Consider the following 19,173-nt stretch of genomic DNA (forward strand, 5'->3'; position numbering starts at 1 on the left):
AGAGGGATGGGGAAACGGTAAAACAAGTCAAAAAGTCACTTAAGAGCAAAGTCAAACATGATTCTGTCCCGTTAAAAACAGAGGAGAGCAAATAATTGCATAGGTACTTTCAGGATGAGGAGCAATCTGCCAGATTTCCAGGCAGGGATGTTTGCACTCCGCAAAGCTTTCTTTCTGTGCATTTTGTGTTTTACCCTCATGAGGGAGAAATACATGTGTGCCAGTGTATATATATATATATATATAAGTTTAATAAGGTTTATCAATTTTCAATTAGAACGTGCCAGTGAATTTACAAATAATTATAAGAAATGAATAGTAACACATTGAATTAAATGTGAAATATTAAAGTAGAAATACTGAAATGGTATTTTCTTGTAAAACATACTCCAATAATCTTTTATTTACAAATAATCTGCGTCTAAATATGTTTGGCTTTTATATCATGAACTTAAATATAGATGGCAGTGCTGTCCCCCTGTCATTTCCAGGCTATCATTTATATATTAATTTATTTTATACATTGATTATATAAATGTTATGCTTGATGCTTTTCTATTGCATGTTCTTTTTTTATTTTCTTTAGATTTGATCAAGTGTCAATGCTTCAGTCTCCCAGAGATCAATTAATTCTAACTTGATCTATTTTATTTTATTTTATTTGATAAATATTGTTAATTCCCCGGAGGATTCTCAATAGAACTAGAAATGCGTTTGTAGTAGTAATGGCAACCTTCTGAGTTGATCATGTTTTTTAACTAGTAGCAGCAGCTTGACTAATACTTTTACACAAGTTATAGCAATTTGCGCTGTTTAAAAGCTTAATGGTGGTGCAATAAAGTAGTTGTGTTTAACGGATGGCTGTCATTATTCAGGAATATTTAGAAACAGTAACACTAATTAACATAAAATTGGCTTCTTGCATAATTCATTTAAACTAAAGTCAATAGTTTTTTTCTAGTTGTCCATATTTGTTGAGTGCCCTGTAAAAAAGTGCAGCTTAGAATACTAATTTTAGTTGATATATTGATAACATCAGTAAAAAAAAAAAAAAAAGACATTTATCTGTGCTCTTGTTAAGTGGCTAAGCAACTTCCCTTTACCATACATTTCAGTATTCATATACCATCATATACAGTAGACTATATGTATACAGTGCCAGTCAAATGTGTGACAAAACTGTCAAAACTATTAAATGACAGAGATAGAAGCACAAAAAATCAGTCCAGTGTGTACAAACCTTTAACTGGTTGTGTATAATATTATATAATATGTAAAATATGAAATGCAAATTAAGCATCCAGAGATATATTTTTCTTTCTTTTTTTCAAAAAAAAATGCATGAGGCATTCATATCCAAAAAGTTTCATTGCTCAGTTTTCTTACAGACATGTTAAAACCACACATTGAAGTCAGTGCATAAACACAACTGCATAAAACAATGGATTCCACACTCAATTTGTAAATGTAACATTATGAAACATGCCAGAAGTCTGCGATATATACTGCATTTATATCAGGTCACATTCGTATTCATAACAGCAATTTGATAAGAAAAACATCAGCCAATAAAAATGTCACATATTAAAAGAATAATATAAAATCTTATATGTAAATGTCATTGACTCTTACATAAGAGTTTGTTCCCATCAACATGTTCTATGTACAAACTAACATGTAAAGCATCTGTCATTAACTGTCTTCATAATGCATCAATATGTCCATTTATTTTTTCTCAGCAAAGCATTTCTGCAGGAAATGGTTCAAGTGTGTGTAGAGGTGGTAACGCGCTTTACCAGACAATGCATGATCCTTATCGGTGTACCACTGAGGAAAGAACAAGACTTTTAGACTGTTTTAAAGAAACAAGACATTTCAGAGCTTAAAGGAACAGTACACCCAAAAATGAAAAATAAATTGCTGAAAATGTACTCTCTCAGGCCATCCCAGATGTAGATGAGTTTATTCATCAGAACATATTTGGAGAAATGTAGCATTGAATCACTTTCTCAGCAATGGATCCGCTGCAGTGAATGGGTGCCGTCAGAATGAGAGTCCAAACATCTGATTAAAACATGATTAAAAACACCACACCAGTCCATCTTGAGAAGTGAAAAGCTGAGTGTTTATAAGAAACAGATCCATAATTAAGGTGTTTTTAACTTATGCTTCCACTAATGAGCCCATAACAAAAGTTCGTTAAGAACGGGTCTGGACTGTTTTCACTTATAAATGGTGCTCAATCTTGTGCATATTTCTTCCTGATTGAGACAAGACGACATTTTACTGGATGCATCTTAATGATGGATTTGTTTCTTAAAAACACACAACTTTTCAAATCACAAGACATTCACTGATGGACTGGAGTGGTGTGGATTATTGTGATGTTTTTATCAGCTGTTTGGACTCTCATTCTGACGGCACCCATTCACTGCAGAGGATTCTTTCGTGGACAAGTGATGCAATGCTACATTTCTCCAAATCTGATGAAGAAACAAACTCATCTACATCTTGGATGTACATTGTCAGCAAATTAAAATTTCTGCATGAACTATTCCCTTGATTAAAATGATTTTCATCACCTTCACCCATTTATTTATACTCACCATTGCTTCAAAGTCAACTTGATTTTCCACCAGGGCTTTGGAAATTTGGGCAGCCTGTTGGAAGTGGACGTTGTCTAGAGTAGTGAAGTCAAAACAGAGAGAAAACATCTTTAAATGCTGTGTAACAGATTATAAATGCAGATTTATAAACTTTACACTGCTTACCGTCGGCAGTGCCATGAACCAGCATGTATTGCACTGACTTGAAATTTTTTGCCCTGTCGGTCACTGTGGAATTCTGCAAACAAGCATATCAACCAAATATATTAAGGATTATATTGATACCTGCACATAACTTTGTGTTTTCTTACAGGTTAATTACTTTATAACTCTCCATGTTCTCCTCAGGGCGATGCATGTATCTCTCTGTGTATACAGCATCTGTGAAGAACATAGTGTGTGAGTTAAATTAGCTAAATTGTTTGTGGTTAATCAGAAAATCTCCAAATTCATACCATAATACTCCCACTTAGCAACAGGAGCCACGGCAATTCCACATTTGAACAGTCCACTTCCTGATCCCAGAACCATGGAAGTCACATAGCCACCGTATGACTGGAGAAAGACAAACGTTTCATGATTAGTGTGATGGTTTGCAGCTATCAGGCTCATCGTAGATCTTTTAGTGAAGGTTATTTTACTTTAATTAGAAAAGAGAAGTTCATCAAGACAAACTTTGAATGATAGATGCTTACTGAAAGTTTAAATCTGATTTAAAGAGTTTTGACATTGTTTTTGAAAGAAATTCCTGTTTTATGCTCACCGAGGCTGCATGCATTTGATAAAAAATGCAATAAAAATTGTAATATTGTGAAATATTATTACAATTTTAAATACCTGTTCACTATTTGATTATATTGTAAAATGTAATTTATTCCTGTGGTGCAATGGTGAATTTTCAGCATCATTACTGCAGTCTTCAGTGTCACACGATCTTCAGAAATCATTCTAATATTAGAATGATTTCTGAAGATCATGTGACATGTTCCTCCAAGACTGGAGGAATGATGCTGAAAATTAATACATTTTAACATTCACTTATTTTAAATTGCATTAATGTTTCACTTTATTGTTGTATTTATTGCATCAAATAAATTCAGCTTCGTGATCATAGAAGACTTTTTGCAAAAACATTTTAATAATTCCCAATACGTTTGACGAGTAGTGTATCTTAAAATCTTCAATTTAAAGGTAAAAATCCATCCAAGTCAACATAATAAAAGCTGTTGTTAGACATGAAGGTGCTGCACTTACCCAACCCCACATGCCAATTCTGTCTTTGTCAATGAAACCCATTTCAATGAATTTTCTGAAATTAAGCACAAAGTCACAATTACGAAAAAATAACTAAATGCAACTTTATAGATGATAGTTTGTCCTGAAAACGGCTCTGCTTTCAGTCAACTCAACGAGTGTTTGACCTCTTTTAACCTGTTTTTGACACATGCTTCATGACAAGCTTGTTCCCTCTTGTAGGAAGCTGACTGGACTCACGTCTGCCTCGTATCTCTCGTGCGTCTGAGAGTGTTACATCAGGCTAAATGACAGACAGCATCGGAAAGCGTGTGCACATCGTTCCTCCGCCTCACCTGACGGCCGAGATTTGATCTTCCACCTCGTACGTTCCCAGCCGGCCGTAGATAGCGTGCATTATCTCATCTCCCTGGTAACCGCTTCCTCTGCCATCAAAGCTGGCGATGATGACCTTCTCTGTGCTGCACAGGTACGTGGCCCACTCCAGCCGAAACACATAGTCTGTATTCTGACTGGCTGGACCGCCATATCTGTAATGGGAAAAAGTGTGGAAAACACAGATCTACTCAATACACTGAAGATATTTTTGTAACTGAGAAAATAGTTGTTTTAAATGGTTGCTAAATTGCTCCATCATTATTTTATCATTATTATGCATGCAGCTTGTATTATCTAACTTTAATTGGGAGACTGCATGGAATTTCAACTTTTGAAAAAATTTATCTCTTTATAAAAACTGTTTAGATTTACTAATAGATTTACACTACCATTCAAAAGTTTGTGGTCAGTAAACATTTTTCTTTTTAATTTTAAGAACTCTTAATTCAATAAATTAGCAGGAATTTATTAAATTGAGCAAAAATGACAGTAAAAACTTTTACATTAGTTCAAATCATGTGATACTGAAGACTGGAAAATGACTGAATAAAATTCAGCTTTGTATCAAAGGATTATTTTAAAAATATATTGAAATAGTAAATAATTTTAATAATGAAAACTGAAATAATATTTCTAAAAAATACTTATCTTTACTGTATTTTTGAAATTTAAATGCAGCATTAGTATTAAATGTTAAAACACAATTACTTTTTAAATTATACATAGGATTAAAATTACATTTTAAAAATATATTGAAATAGTAAATCATTTTAATAATACAATTGAAAATGTTATTTCAAACTGAAATAATATTTCTAAATATAACTTATATAATATATATAATATAATATTTACTGTATTTTTTTGATTATGTAAATGCAACATTAGTATTAAATGTAAAAAAATAAAAATAATAATAATAATCTTACCGAGCCAAAACCTTTGAACCAGAGTGTATAAAATAATGCAAATTTTAACTCACACTTGAATAAAAAGAGGGTACTTTTTGGAGGAGTCAAAATTTGGCGGGAACATCATCTGATACCAGAGGTCTGGAGAAACAGAAACAACATGAAAGGCTTTAGATAAATGCAATGCCTGATCCTATTTTCCTGGAAAACTTCAAAATGTTGCACGTACCGAATCCTGCGATTTTCATAGTGGAGCGTTTTATGGTCGGCATCAGGAGCTCAGTACTCAGTATATTTTCCAGTTTCTTATTGTCCTCAAAGACCTGGATCTCTAATCCCAAAAAAGAAAAGGCACACATTAATAAACAGAATACAAGTTTTGAACAACTTCAAGGTTAGTAAATGAAGATAGCATTTTTTTCGTGTCCCATTCCTTTATTTATGTAGCTGATGTTAAAGTGGTTGGATTAAACAGATCCTAGCACAAACCTTTAGCGGGCCCTCTGTTGTCCATCAGTGTAAACAGCGGAAGCCCTGGTCCTGTAAAATCAAGGGTTTATTAGACTGAGCACACACTTTCCTCTCTCAGTCACCTCAGATCAGCCGAGGTAAGCGTGTTCACTAACCGTAGCAGTCCATACGGAAGAAAGAGGCGTTCACGCTGAAGTAAGCAGAGTTATACTGACACCTGTCCTGGTACAGCAAACAGGTGAGGCACTCAGGGGCAAGATGTCCACTCTTGCTTATAGAAATCCTGAGAACAAGAGAAAGTTATATATAAGTGTATAAATTCCTCTGTGAAAGTTCATCATTAGAAAATTCTGAATTTCTTGTAGTAGCTTGTGTGGCTGTTTTTTGCTCTGTTGTTGTTGTGTGGTATTGTGTTGTTGTATATGTCGTCTGTGCCATGTCTGTGTAGAAAGCGTCAAGGTGTCTTTGATTTGATGCATTAAAAAAATTTATTCTACTTTTGTAATTTTTTTTACATATTTTTTCCCCCACACAATGAGAAATTTAAAGAACCCTTACAGTATGGACTATTTTTATAATGTGCATTTATTTATTTATTATTTTTTTTCCTTTTGATGTTTGACAGTCGTTAACTGTTATTGTACAGGCTGCTTGAAAAGAAAACTGCATGCATTAATATTTCTGCTTTTGTGTTCCACTGAAATAAAAACATCAACAGCATAGGGGCTCAGAAAGGCATGAGGTTATTAAACACTGATAACTATGAACAATCGTTCCTTTTTATCTATGAACTATGTCTTTTATAGTGGCTGTGGTGTGCATACTGCATATTATATTTAGGCATTTTGGTAATACTTTATAATAACTGCATGCTATTAATCATTAGTTAAGCATTAGGAAACAGTTAATATATCATTTATAAAGCATTAATAGACATTTATAAGCAGTTTATAAATACAAATATAAATGTTTTATACCTGATTTAAAAGCATATCTATAATGTATTTAATAATTGTTTTTTCATACTTTATTAATGACCAATTTATCATTTCTAAATTAAGTATAACATTATTTACACACCAGTTATTAAGTAGTTGTCCGTGGTTCATAAGATCACTTAGAAATTGTAAGTAAATGATCAATAAACTATTTAAATGTGCATTCATACATCTTTTTATTCAGACATATAGTAATAGTTACATAGTGTTAATACATGGTTTATTAACATGTATTTCTACTGTAATTCAGGGTTAATTCAGGTAGTTATAAAACATATGTAGTTGTTAGTTAACTATTTTTGTGAGCTCATCTAAAGTGAGGGCTATTTATGCCTTGTAAAGCTTTTACAAATGAGATTTAAAGGCTGTTAATATTTCTTTGTTCTGTATCACTGTGTTGTTGTTGTTTTTTTTTTTTTTTTGTTTAGAAGATAACTGAGCCTTTAAATATCCTTTATAAATGCTTTACAAGGCATAACTAGTCCTCACTTTAGATGAGCTCACATAAATAGTTAACTGACCACTACTAAATGCTTTATAACTACCTGAATTTACTACATTTCTTGTGATCTTATGAATCACTGGCAACTCCTAAACAACTGGTTTGTAAATAATGTTATACTTCATTGAGAAATGATAAATTGATCATGAATAAAGTATGAAATTACACATTATAGATATGCTTTTAAATCAGGAATAAAGCATTTATATCTGTATTTATAAACTGATTTTTACTGTGTATTAATGCTTTATAAATTATGAATTATCTGTTTGCTAATGCTTAATTAATGATTAATAGTGTGCAGTTATTTTAAAGTGTTACCGGCATTTTGTCTATATAATTGTATCCTTATACAAGCTGATGCAAAAAGGCGTTTTACTTGTAAAGGTTTCTCTGTCCAGGTCTTCCCATGTGTTCATTACTCACGTAGTATCTGTGGAAAGAACAGATTTCAGATGTGCAGGAAAGTTTGGAAATAAAGGCTCATGAGAAGCTTGTGACAAAACAAGACTCCTACACTCATACGCACATGGAATCTTTGGTTACTTTTGAGATGTATATCACTTCCCATTTGCCTGAGGTGATGGGTGTTGCTTTTCCCTACAAAGAACACAAGACGGTTGACAGATCAACAGCTGGCTACGCTTGTACCACAGTGTTTCTTTGTGTCTCACTTTTAATTGTTATTGGCCAAAGGATATAATCCATTATAGCCTGTGTTATAGTGTAATGATATATCTGAGGTTTGCACGATAGAGCTCAATGTCTCAGCGACATTGGTTCTGGATGTACTGTTCCCATTCATGTTCTCCACAGGGATTTGATCATCTAAAGAGTTTAAAGTCATGCACCGAAGCAACCAGCTCTGAGATATATCATAACAATCTTCCATCATCATTGAAGGTCTGTTTTAAAAGGTTTTTACAATAGCATTAAAACCAATTTATATATGGTGATGATGCATGAGTTTTTGGTACTTCCAAAACCATTGCTGTAAGACTTAGAGCATCATGCACTGAAGCTCAGCAGGTATTTGAATACTGAATATATATAAAGATACAAAATAATAACAGTAATATGCTACTTACGGCATCCACATAGTGGAGATGTTTATAACCTTTGTCATTGCTCATAATTTTGTAAAAACTAATTTTGTTTTCAGCAAAGTAAGGAGCATCAGGAAAGTACTGTGAGGGGAAACATAGAGCGTTAGTTTTAAGGTTTCACAGCATCATCTTCAGCAGAAATTAAATAATGTGATTGCTGTATGCACTCACCCGTCCAACCCATCCAGTTTTGCTCTTTTGCTCAAATTTCTGTAAAAAACAAACACACAAAAACAAATTATGTATTTATTAAAGAGTTAAAGTTAAAGAGTTGATGATGCATGCAAAAGTGGATGAAGTTTGTGTGCAGCTTCCTCACTGGGGATTATGAATCAAAAATCAGTGATTTCTTGCATAGGGTGAAAATATGTTAGGAAACGTATTGTCTGTCTTACTCATGTGTGATCCTGGACCACAAAACCAGCCATAAGGGTCAATATTTCAAAACTGAGATTTATTCAGAATCTGCAAGCTGAATAAATAATATTTCCATTGATATGGTTTGTTAGGATTGGAAAATATTTGGCTGAGATTTGCAAAAAATCTAAATATTGAGAAAATTGCAATTAAAGTTGTCTAAATGAAGTTCTTAGCCATGCATATCACTAATCAAAAATTCAGTTTTAATACAATTCTTAATTGATCACGATCTTTAATTCATATCCTAATGATTTTTGGCAAATAAAAAACTATAATTTTGACCCAATACAATGTATTTTTGGCTATTGCTACAAATATATCCCAGCAACATAAGCTTTTTTTGTGGTCCAGGATACCATGGGCTATTTTATTGTACTTTATTTTGTCCTTTTGTTGACAAAACAGTTTTGACGGTCACAATCGCCTTCGATGTTCTTTCTGCAGGGTTCAAACAAGGTCATGAAGTACTTGAATTTGGTTTTCTGTCATTTAAACTGGAAAACCTTTGGAAACAGACGTGTTTAAGAAGAGATACTTGAAAACTGCTTGAATTATTGAAAGTCTATGAAACCGATCTTGATAATAATGACTGCCTGATGACCCGGGGCCACAGATGAGGGAATAGTCACTGTCAGATTGGGCCAGTACAGTGATGTCATGAAAGTTTATCATTTGCATGTGTTTTTAAGTCTTATTCGTTTTAGCATTCAATGAATTTTAAACCATTTATGCACAAAAAGAGACAAAAGAAAACTGAATTCGTTTTTTCAGTTCACACACACCCAAAATGTGCACACAGAGAGGTGAATATTGAAATTTAGCTTGGTCAAGTGAAAACTTATGTAAGGATGAATACACACAAAATGATCTCAAAAAACCTGAGTATTCTCATAAACACAGCAGGTCGCAGAATGTAGAAGAAATCCTTGATAAGGACTTTTACAAGACCTCTCCCAAACCAAGAGAATGCATTATTAGATTTAATCATTTTAGAAAGTTACTGTTAAGATCTGTTAAATCTGCCATAACCCACACCACTTCACGAGAGAGAGAGAGAGAGAGAGAGAGAGAGAGAGAGAGACTAGCACAAACTAAACAAAATAATTAAAACTGTAAGACAAATCCTTGTTGAATGCTGGAGAAAGTACTACTTTTCAACTGGTAGAAGATGAAATGTTGAAATCATGGCCTTTGTTAATGTTCTCATACTGTACTTTATTAGTATTTTTTGTTTTGTTTTATTAGTATATTAAAATATTTAAATGAGATCTCTGATTATAGTCATTGAAAAGCAAAAAAAAAAAAAAAGTCCTGTAATTTCATTATATCGTATCTTGTTTTTATGTGGAAAATAAGGTTTATTTTTGTCATGCAGGTTTTTTATGTAATATTGCTTTTTTGGGATTTAAAAACCATTTTCTATCTTTAATTATTTTTGCCACTTTTCTTCAATTAAGAGGGCTTTTTTTCAGTTTCTTTCCCTGTTTTTTTTTTTTTTTTAAGATTTATTTTTCAGGAAGTTATAATTCTGAATGAAAATGCATTAGTAGTAATTATTTAAAAATATATTACATTTATTTTATTAAGATAAAAATCTTTATTTGTTTTTATTTTATACTTTATTAAACAGATAATTTGCCCATAAGTGACAATTTTATCATGATTTACTCACCAAACAGTTGCTGGTAGCCACAGATTGCCATAGTATGGAAAAGAATTACCATAGAACTAAATGGCTACCGTCAACTGTCTATTTCCCAACATTCTTCAAACTATCTTCTTTTCTGTTCAACAGAAGATAAAACTCACCGAGGTTTCTTTCCAGCTGGTGCCATCATAGTCATAGATCTGCAGAAGGACGCTGTCCTGTCGACGTGGAAGCCACTGAACAGCCAGTCGTTCATCCGTGACCCAGGTGACTGACCTCAGATAGTGATCGCTGGGAAACAAGCAATCAAAATAACATCACCCTGAGCTCCAGTGCTGTGAGAGCTTATGTTTCAGATGTGAAAACACAAGAGGGACACACCCTGATCCCACAGATTTCGGTACCACCACTTCTGATTGTTTGGATGGGTTTTCCACGTCGATCACGAACAGCCTTGCTCTGGGAATAACACTGCCTGCCTTTGTAAGCAGAACAACAGTTTAGCAGCAAAATCATATTGTAAAATGCCGGAAAATAAAGCATATAGCAAGCTGTCATCACACTGGATTTGAAACTAATCCAAGACCAACAGGAACAATAATGTTACACAAAATAATACTACTGAAATATGAAAATATGCTTGTGTGTGTCCAAAGCATTTCAACTAGTTATAAACTCAAATCTCAATTAAATAGTGGGGAAACGCTGTGATGTTTGCTCACTTTTGGGTAGGGGACAAATACTGTGGTGGGGTACTGGTCGTTTCCATACATCGAGTATTCAATGTTGTGAACTCCAGTGTCGTTGATTTGTAGGTAAGCCAGATATTTCCCCTGCGGAGACCACCAGATGGCTTCGTTGGATGCAAAAACTTCCTCTGTCCAGCGAGAAAAGCAGAAGGTTAGCAGGTATGAATGAATGTGTTTGTGTGTGTGTGTGTGTGTGAATGCATTATATGACAGTACCTTCATAAACCCAGTCTGGAACCCCATTGTGAATTTCATTGACTTTTCCATTGCGAGTGACTTGCACGGCTTCAGCAGTGGCGTTCTTTTTGAGGTAAATATTATATTCCCAGACGTAAGCCTGCGGATTAACACAAAATAATAAAGCTCAACTGCTTTGTTGTTTGATTGGCATTGTTAAACAGCATTTCTTTCAGAAAATATTGGGTTGCAGGACATCGAGGGTCACACTGAGTTACCCTGTTATAGTATACCATTCATTTGATAAACAGAAACCAGAATCTTGCTTATAGCAAAAGCTTCTCGAATCAAACCTGGACAAGGAAAGGCATGGCTGATTTATGTATATAGTACATCTAAAACCATATTTTTAGTTTTTAACACTTTTTTTCCACCTGTTTATTTTCTTACCACCAACCTCTTAAACCATTTTTAACACATCTTTTATCTTTTTTTACAAAAAATATATATTTTATATATAAATAAATATATATAAATATATTTTCTTATAATAAATCCTGCACATTTGTATAAAGAACAACTCATGCATTCATATAACTTAATATGCATGGTCCCTTTAAAAATAAACTAAACATTAAAAAGGCTAAAATATAAATTGTAACCGATGCATAATATAAAATTAACAATAAATTAAATAAAAACAAATAAATTAATGATAAAAAAAAATAAAATAAAAAAAGATTTAAAATGTATTGAAAAACAAAGAAGAATAAGAAAAGCTGTTGAAAAATATGTTTTTGTCATAATGGAAAAACCTAGGTGAGCTTGTTCAAATCTATAATTTGGCAAAATTCAAAATATAATAATTGGATGTTGATCATGATCTGTACAGTTTTTGTATGCCTTACTGTTTGTAACTCACCAATTTATTTCCTATGGGTGCCCACTCTAAGAACTGTGTTACATGAGGAATCGGCACCTCGGAGAGAAATTCCCTGAATCCAACGGAAAACAAGACACATTAAAGTGTGTATAACATTATCAATTGTTAAAAATGTAATTTATTCAAACTATACTAGCCTACTTACTAGTGTAAAGTCTTCAGTGAAACAAAAAACTTTTCTTAGATTACATTTTCCTCTAAACTCAACCGCACTGAACACTCTCAGAAACAAAGAAACAAGCAAAAAGTACAAAAGCTTGATATGCTGGGGCCCTTTCAAAATAATACTAATATGTACCATTTATCTACTAATACATACACTTTAGGTATTAAAATGTATATTTTAATAGATACTAATATGCACCATTTTAATAGATACTAATATGCACCATTTAGGGATAAATAAGGTACCTTTTAAAAATGTACAGCCCCAGTGATAACTTTTGTACCTTTTTTCCTGAGAGTGAGCAATATCTATGTGAGAGAGTTTGTAATATACTGATATATGTTCAGGACTTTCCCAAGTCTGGAAATCCCCATTTCAGAATGAAAGGAGTTTTCCGTGCACATGGGAACTCTCTATATTTTGATAGAGCTATGACAGGAACATCTTTACTCACTGAGACTCCATGTTGTAAATGTGGTAGGATGCTGTGTAGGAGTGTCGCCATTGCTGTTGATGCATGTGTTAGAAACATCTGCGTGAGTCACTTATCCACAGGAGTTCAATAATGAAGTGTTTTTTTGTTTTTGTTTTATTGCATTCAAATTACCTTTGAGTAATTGCTCTCAAAGACGACAAACTTTCTGTCTGCTGATAACATGTAATCTGTGGCATCCACTTTGGCCTGTAAATCAATTCACAGCAAATAAGTGGTATTTACATGCATGTTAAAAGATGTAAGAAATTGATGCAATGAAATATCAGTGACTATTTAATGAGAAATGCCTGGAGAGTCATTCAAACCCTCATGTGATGCAACCTACAAATGTTGAGTTGCTCAGGTACAGTGAGCTTTCCTTCGTTTCAGCATTGTGCAAGTAAATATGGCCATCACTGGTTTTGTGGAGGTATTCATTGTCTGGTGGAAAATAAGACCGCAGTGTATATGTGTCAGGGTGATTTAAAGGTCATCACGAAAAAAAAACAGGGACCATGTGAAGCGCTTCAGGTGTCGTACCTGATATCCAGCTGAGACGGTATGTGTTATACCTGATAGTATTATTATAAAAATCATTAAAAGAATAAGTTCTCTTTAATGCAGACACATCTCCTGAAAACACAGTGAAGGAAAACAGATTCAGTCTTCAACAATTCAGACACACATTTTTAATACATTACAAATGTAAGAACTATGAAATATATATTTCTATTTTATTTGATCAATTTTAAAATAACCTACATATATAAAAAAAAATTATATTGCAGTGAAAGACAACAAGAACAACAGTTCCTTTGATTCTCACATGGGGGCGCTAGTGGGTTAACTCACTTTAAAAAAAATATTTTATCACAATATGTGCTATTAATACGGATATATAAAGTATATATTTGTGACAAGTGAATTTAAAACGTGATAAATGATGACAGTTTTACATGTGATATATTTACCCTCCTTAACACATTTCCTGATTAACTTTAAACCTCTGAGATTGCGATGTTTGAACATGCTTTTTAAACTTTTTTTCATATATTATAGATTTACACATCACGAAACATATTTAAGTGTGTTCTGTTTAATAAGTTGTTCAGAAATTGATGTTAAAGACAAAAACATTATCAATAATACTGCGAAAATGACCTTTACACAATGCTTAACATGACATGATGGCTTAATTGATTGAACAGACGTGCCGAGAAATAACCCAGCAAGCAATAGCCGTCATTTCAACGTCTGGGTTAAATATAGACCAGATATAGTCCGGCTATGTGTAACCCACTTTTAGCCCAAATAACATTTAATCTGGATAAATGTATTTTTTTTGCAAAATAACTTGTGAGATGTATGATATTCCATCATGTACGCAGAGTCTAACGTGATTACAAGTTGTTTGGTTTACTTTATTTTACATGTTATATGTGTAGGCTGTGCGTAGCCACGATTTAGCTCGTATTCAGACCCGGCTATTGTAGACCACTTTTTGTCAAAACTGATTAATTGTATTTTTTTGCCAGGCAGTGCATGAAATGGTTAATATTCAATCATGTTCGCATTGGTATGATATCAAGGTTCAATACGTCATTTCACGGCATGGTCGATCACGATTTAGCTCCGAATTGGACGGGCTACATGCGGTCTGCTTTAGCCCACCTGGCGAAATTATTGCAATCTGGGCTCAGATTTAGACCAGCGACCTAGAATATTAGTCTTTGAAATGTTTTCGCTTACACAGCTTAATATATATTTTCTGTCAAACATTCATACACAATCTACGATAAAAATATCTAATCAAATGCAATTGCATTTCCCAACCGCTAGATGGCACAATTGAAACACTACTGAGACATGTCTACTAGGACTGACGCCAAATCTCGCGATAAACATTTCTGCCATTTTATTTTACACGAGGCAGCTGTCGGAGAGCAATGGATGAGCAACAGTCTGAGTGAAAACCTTCACATTTCTACTTGGATCTTGTAAGTATGCGTGTTATTTTTGATATGTTTATTGTTTAAATTAGTTAGCTGTTATAATGTGTAGAAACCGTGACATTTTAACATTAACATTGCAGAGTACTACTTTTCTCCAAAAAGTTAACGTTACCTTCCACGTGTTATTGCAAATTCAATGAATGTGGTAAGCATGAAACTATGAAACTTATCATTACTATTTTTTTTATTATTATAAAGATACCAGTATATATTTGTATTTAAATTAGAGTTGATTTAAAGCAAATTCTGTAAGTACTTTACATAAAATTTAACAGCAGCATAGTGCAACATGAAAAGAAATTTAAAAAAAAAATCCTCTCCATTTAATAAAAGGTAGTGGCAAACATAAAGTCTTTAAACTTGTTTGTAAATAATTAAAATATGCAGCATACATTCAGTTTTCAGTGAATTTGTTTCAGATATAAATCTGAATGCTGCTTCTCCATGTTTTGTTTTGACTTTGGAGATATAAAAGTAGCTGGGTACTGTCCCAGATGTCCTGAGAGGTCTGCTCTGGATGGTTCATAGTGCATCAGAAGATTAGAAATTTACTTTGGCCTTAAAATGTTAATTTAATAACCAACTGTAGTTTTTGGATATTAATTTTTTGACAGACAGATAGCCAGTGTAAAAACCTCAGAACTGGAGTGATGTAAACCACTTTATTTGATTTAAAGACACTGTTTATTGCAAATTATCCTGCAATCAGTCAACAAAGTACAGCAATTGAATATACAGAACACTTGTCAGTGACTACCATTAAATGTCTTGTTACCAACATTCATCAAAATATATTTTTTTGTGTGTGTTCAACAGAAGAAAGCCATACAGGTTTGGAACCAAGTGAAAGTGAGTGAACTACGCCTATAAGTATTTTTTTATGTTTATTAGAGTTATATGAGTAAGTGATAAATAATTATTTATAATGATAGTTCACTTTGAAATTAAATTTTGATATGTTTTAGCTTACCTTATGGGCATCCAAGATGTAGGTGTCTTTGTTTCCGCAGTAGTTTCAATTTTTATATTTTTAGGTCAAACTGTTCTTGTCTGTCAGTCATATAATGCAGGTCTATATGGTCACCACCTGAAAGAGCATGCACAGAGAAGTCCAAATTAAACAATTCCCCACCATACACACTGATAGCCTAAGACACGAAACGAGCGGTTTGTGTCAGAAAACGAACAGTATTTATATCGTTTTTCCTCTTATAACACAGCAACGTCGAAGTGATCTGAGGGCGCGCGTGCTTCGGTGTGTGCACATTCTGCGCTGGCTTAGTCTAAGTGCGGCGCTTGCGCAAATTAAGCCAGAATGCGGACGCATCACACACCTGGAAGCACGCGAGCCCTCATATCACTTGGACGTGGCTGTGTACAAGAGGTAAAAACGATATAAATACTGTTCATTTTCTCACACAGACTGCTCGTTTCGTGTCTTAGTCCATCAATGTGTACTTACGATGGGGAATTGTTTAATTTGGACTTCTCTGTGCATGGCCTTTTTAGGTGGTGACCATAGACCTGCATTATATGACTGACAGACAAGAATAGTTTGACTTAAAAAATTGAAACTACTGCGGAAACAAAGACACCTACATCTTGGACGTCCTTAAGGTAAGCTAAAACATACCAAAATTTAATTTCAAAGTGAACTATTCCTTTAAACTTGAGGGAAGAACTAAAGTAGAAATGAAAATAAAATCTGTTTTCACCTTCATTAGAATGATAATTTAAAAAAATACTGTATTTCAGTTTCAAAACACATTATGGTAGTAGTCAGACATGTCTTGGGATAACAGTGTTACATAATCAATTATAATGTTAATTTTATTTCCATATTCAGAAGTTATGGATCCCAAATATCTAAGAGAATGGCGTCGCTTGAGAGATCGAGTTAATGCTCTCGCTGAAAATTAATAGGTCATTTTCATTGCCATTTAAGTGAAATTACAGAACTTGCATATATGAGCTTGATAAAAATGAACATTCGAGAAGAAAATTTCAGATATATATGTATATGTGTGTGTCTATATAGCCTATATATGTGTGTGTGTATATATATATATATATATATATATATATATATATATATATATATATATATATATATAATGTGTGTGTGTGTGTGTGTGTGTATATATATATATATATATATATATATATATATATATATATATATATATATATGTGTGTGTGTGTGTATATATATATATATGCCTCGTACAGAATTGTTCAATACGCGTATCGTTACACGCCGTATTGCATCACCGTTAAGCGAGCAAAAATGTTCAATTATTGATATTAATTATAATATTGATATAAATTATTGTCTCTATTGACATAAATTATATAGTCTCAATCTATATTCTGTTAACTCTATCTATTAAATCATCCTAGCAAAAGTGATTGACTAATTAGTTAAAAAGGATTGTCAACAATGTTTTTCTTGAGCAATAATTCTTTCCTTTTTCTCATTTGGCAGACGCAGTGATGACCAGATTCCATCAGCTACGGAATGTGAAATAAAAATTTTTATTTCTAATCATTTCAAACAAGCACCAGGGAGGGCAGGGGGTGGGGGTTATGGATCTAAAGTAAACAGTTAATTCTTAAAAATTAATTGTTTTACATATTTTTCCAATGTTTTATTTGTTCATTTTTATGTTCGAATGTTGTCCAAGTTGTTGTTGTCTATATAATTGTTCAAAATAAATCCCTTTATATTCAATTAGTTTGGATGGATTTTAATTTATGAGAACCTGTTATATTTGAGTGAAAAGAATCCTTATGCCTCTTTTTGTTGTCTATTACATGTATATGTAGTGTAATTGATGACTAGTCTATTCTTGGGCTATGGTTAGACGTCTATTAGATTTTCACTGACAGCCCAAAATCAGCCTTGTTTTAGCCTAGACCCATATTGCCTGTCTATTAGACGTATGTAGTTGTTTAGCGGTCTAATTGATGACTAGTCTATTCTTGGGCTATGGTTAGATGTCTACTGGACGTATAAATATAGTCGTTCAATAGCTGTCTGATTGTCTATTCTTGGGCTATGGTTAGACGTCTATTGGACGTATATATGTAGTCATTCAATAGCTGTCTATTCTTGGGGTATGTTTAGACGTCTATTAGATTTTCACTGACAGCCCAAAATTAGCCTCGATTTAGCCTAGACGTCTCGGCTGTGTTTAGACGGCTATTAGACGTCTATTAGACGCAAAATTGCTTGCTGGGAAGTCTCGTGTACTAGGTTATGATGTATAGGTACTTTTAAGTGATTTCTTATAACTTTGTTCAAATATCAGATGATGAAGAGGATGCTACTCACTGTTTACGTAAATTGCCGTGGGAATAATGATGAGCGTGATGACGACAAGCGCGCCGACCAGCGCCACGCACACCTTGTTACAGCCCTACAGGTGAGGAAAGCACAAACACGATCATGTCAGAGGAAGATATTGTCTTTAAACAAGTTTATATTGTTCAAGGCATCGCAGAAGCTGCGCTCAAACCGACACACCCAACTTTTTTTTTTATCCAAAGTAACTTTTTAGTAGCTACAAAACAGCCATCTTTAGGAAAACAACAAAAGTATACTGACCATTATTGCGCAGGAACTTGTAAAAAGTGCATCCAATCTCCAGGAGTGACGCGGAATATGTCTGTCCTCGGACAGACCCTGTCACCTTTGTGCGCGTGAACAGACCGCTGAGCTTTATTCCGTCCGATTGCAATTTTCCAGGTTAAAAATGTACTTCCTCCGATGCATCATTGAGTCTGGAGTGAAGACATTGTGGCCAAACTTCCTCAGAATCAGCATTCCGCGCAACTTCCCATCGCAGTGCGTTTAATGTGTGCTTCTTCTGTCCGCGAGCGCCTGCCTGCAACTCTGTGGTGTTTCAGTTCAGCAGCTGTGACTCAGTCGAGTTCAGCACAACCGGTCCGTTTTGACTAGAAGAGATCAAATTAAGACAAACCCACTTTAATTTCAGTCACATTAAACTTGAGTTTATTTCATTGAATGCAATCGGGATACAATGCAAAGCTTCAATGCACTATTTTATGGAGCAATGCAAAAAAGACATATCTGATGATATCATGTCCCTTTTGTTATTTTATGGCAGCAGAGAGCAACTTGGACTTCAGTGGATGCAAGAACATTTGAACATGTACAAGAGCCACATAATTTAATTGCATTTGATTAGTCACCTATAATAGAGAAGAATGTTATATATAATTATTATAATTTATTATTTTTCATTTTACATCATACATTTTCTTTGGAAACTTTCTTGCATAACTAGTCTTCAGAAGAAGAAAACCACAGGCTTTCTAATGTCAGTGTATTGCA

At 33.6% G+C, this 19,173-nt stretch overlaps 1 protein-coding gene across 1 annotated transcript; it reads right to left on the bottom strand.

The window, feature by feature from the left end:
- Positions 1-1,349: 1,349 nt before the first annotated feature.
- LOC128020282 (dipeptidyl peptidase 4) lies at positions 1,350-18,737 on the bottom strand. The gene is made up of 26 exons (XM_052607122.1): positions 18,424-18,737; positions 18,151-18,235; positions 13,345-13,437; positions 13,151-13,245; positions 12,937-13,011; positions 12,784-12,836; positions 12,143-12,215; positions 11,260-11,380; positions 11,017-11,171; positions 10,676-10,773; positions 10,456-10,585; positions 8,398-8,436; positions 8,209-8,307; positions 7,650-7,720; positions 7,500-7,553; positions 5,776-5,903; positions 5,639-5,689; positions 5,379-5,480; positions 5,221-5,290; positions 4,196-4,390; positions 3,861-3,915; positions 3,062-3,161; positions 2,929-2,987; positions 2,772-2,844; positions 2,607-2,680; positions 1,350-1,827 (listed from the first exon to the last, which is right to left on the bottom strand). The coding sequence occupies exons 1-26, from the start codon at positions 18,424-18,426 to the stop codon at positions 1,726-1,728; spliced, it is 2,253 nt and encodes a 750-aa protein (XP_052463082.1). The 5' UTR covers positions 18,427-18,737; the 3' UTR covers positions 1,350-1,725.
- Between the last annotated feature and the right edge of the window lie 436 nt (positions 18,738-19,173).

Source organism: Carassius gibelio, chromosome A9 (genome assembly GCF_023724105.1).
Source record: "Carassius gibelio isolate Cgi1373 ecotype wild population from Czech Republic chromosome A9, carGib1.2-hapl.c, whole genome shotgun sequence".
NCBI lineage: Eukaryota > Metazoa > Chordata > Actinopteri > Cypriniformes > Cyprinidae > Carassius > Carassius gibelio.

Bases quoted from the DNA above. Each gene is read 5' to 3' on its own strand.
- LOC128020282 (XM_052607122.1), bottom strand. The intron at 10,774-11,016 runs GTGAGCAAACAT...CTGCTTACAAAG, and splicing joins TATTTGTCCCCTACCCAAAA to GCAGGCAGTGTTATTCCCAG. The intron at 2,988-3,061 runs GTATGAATTTGG...TGTTCTTCACAG, and splicing joins TGCTAAGTGGGAGTATTATG to ATGCTGTATACACAGAGAGA.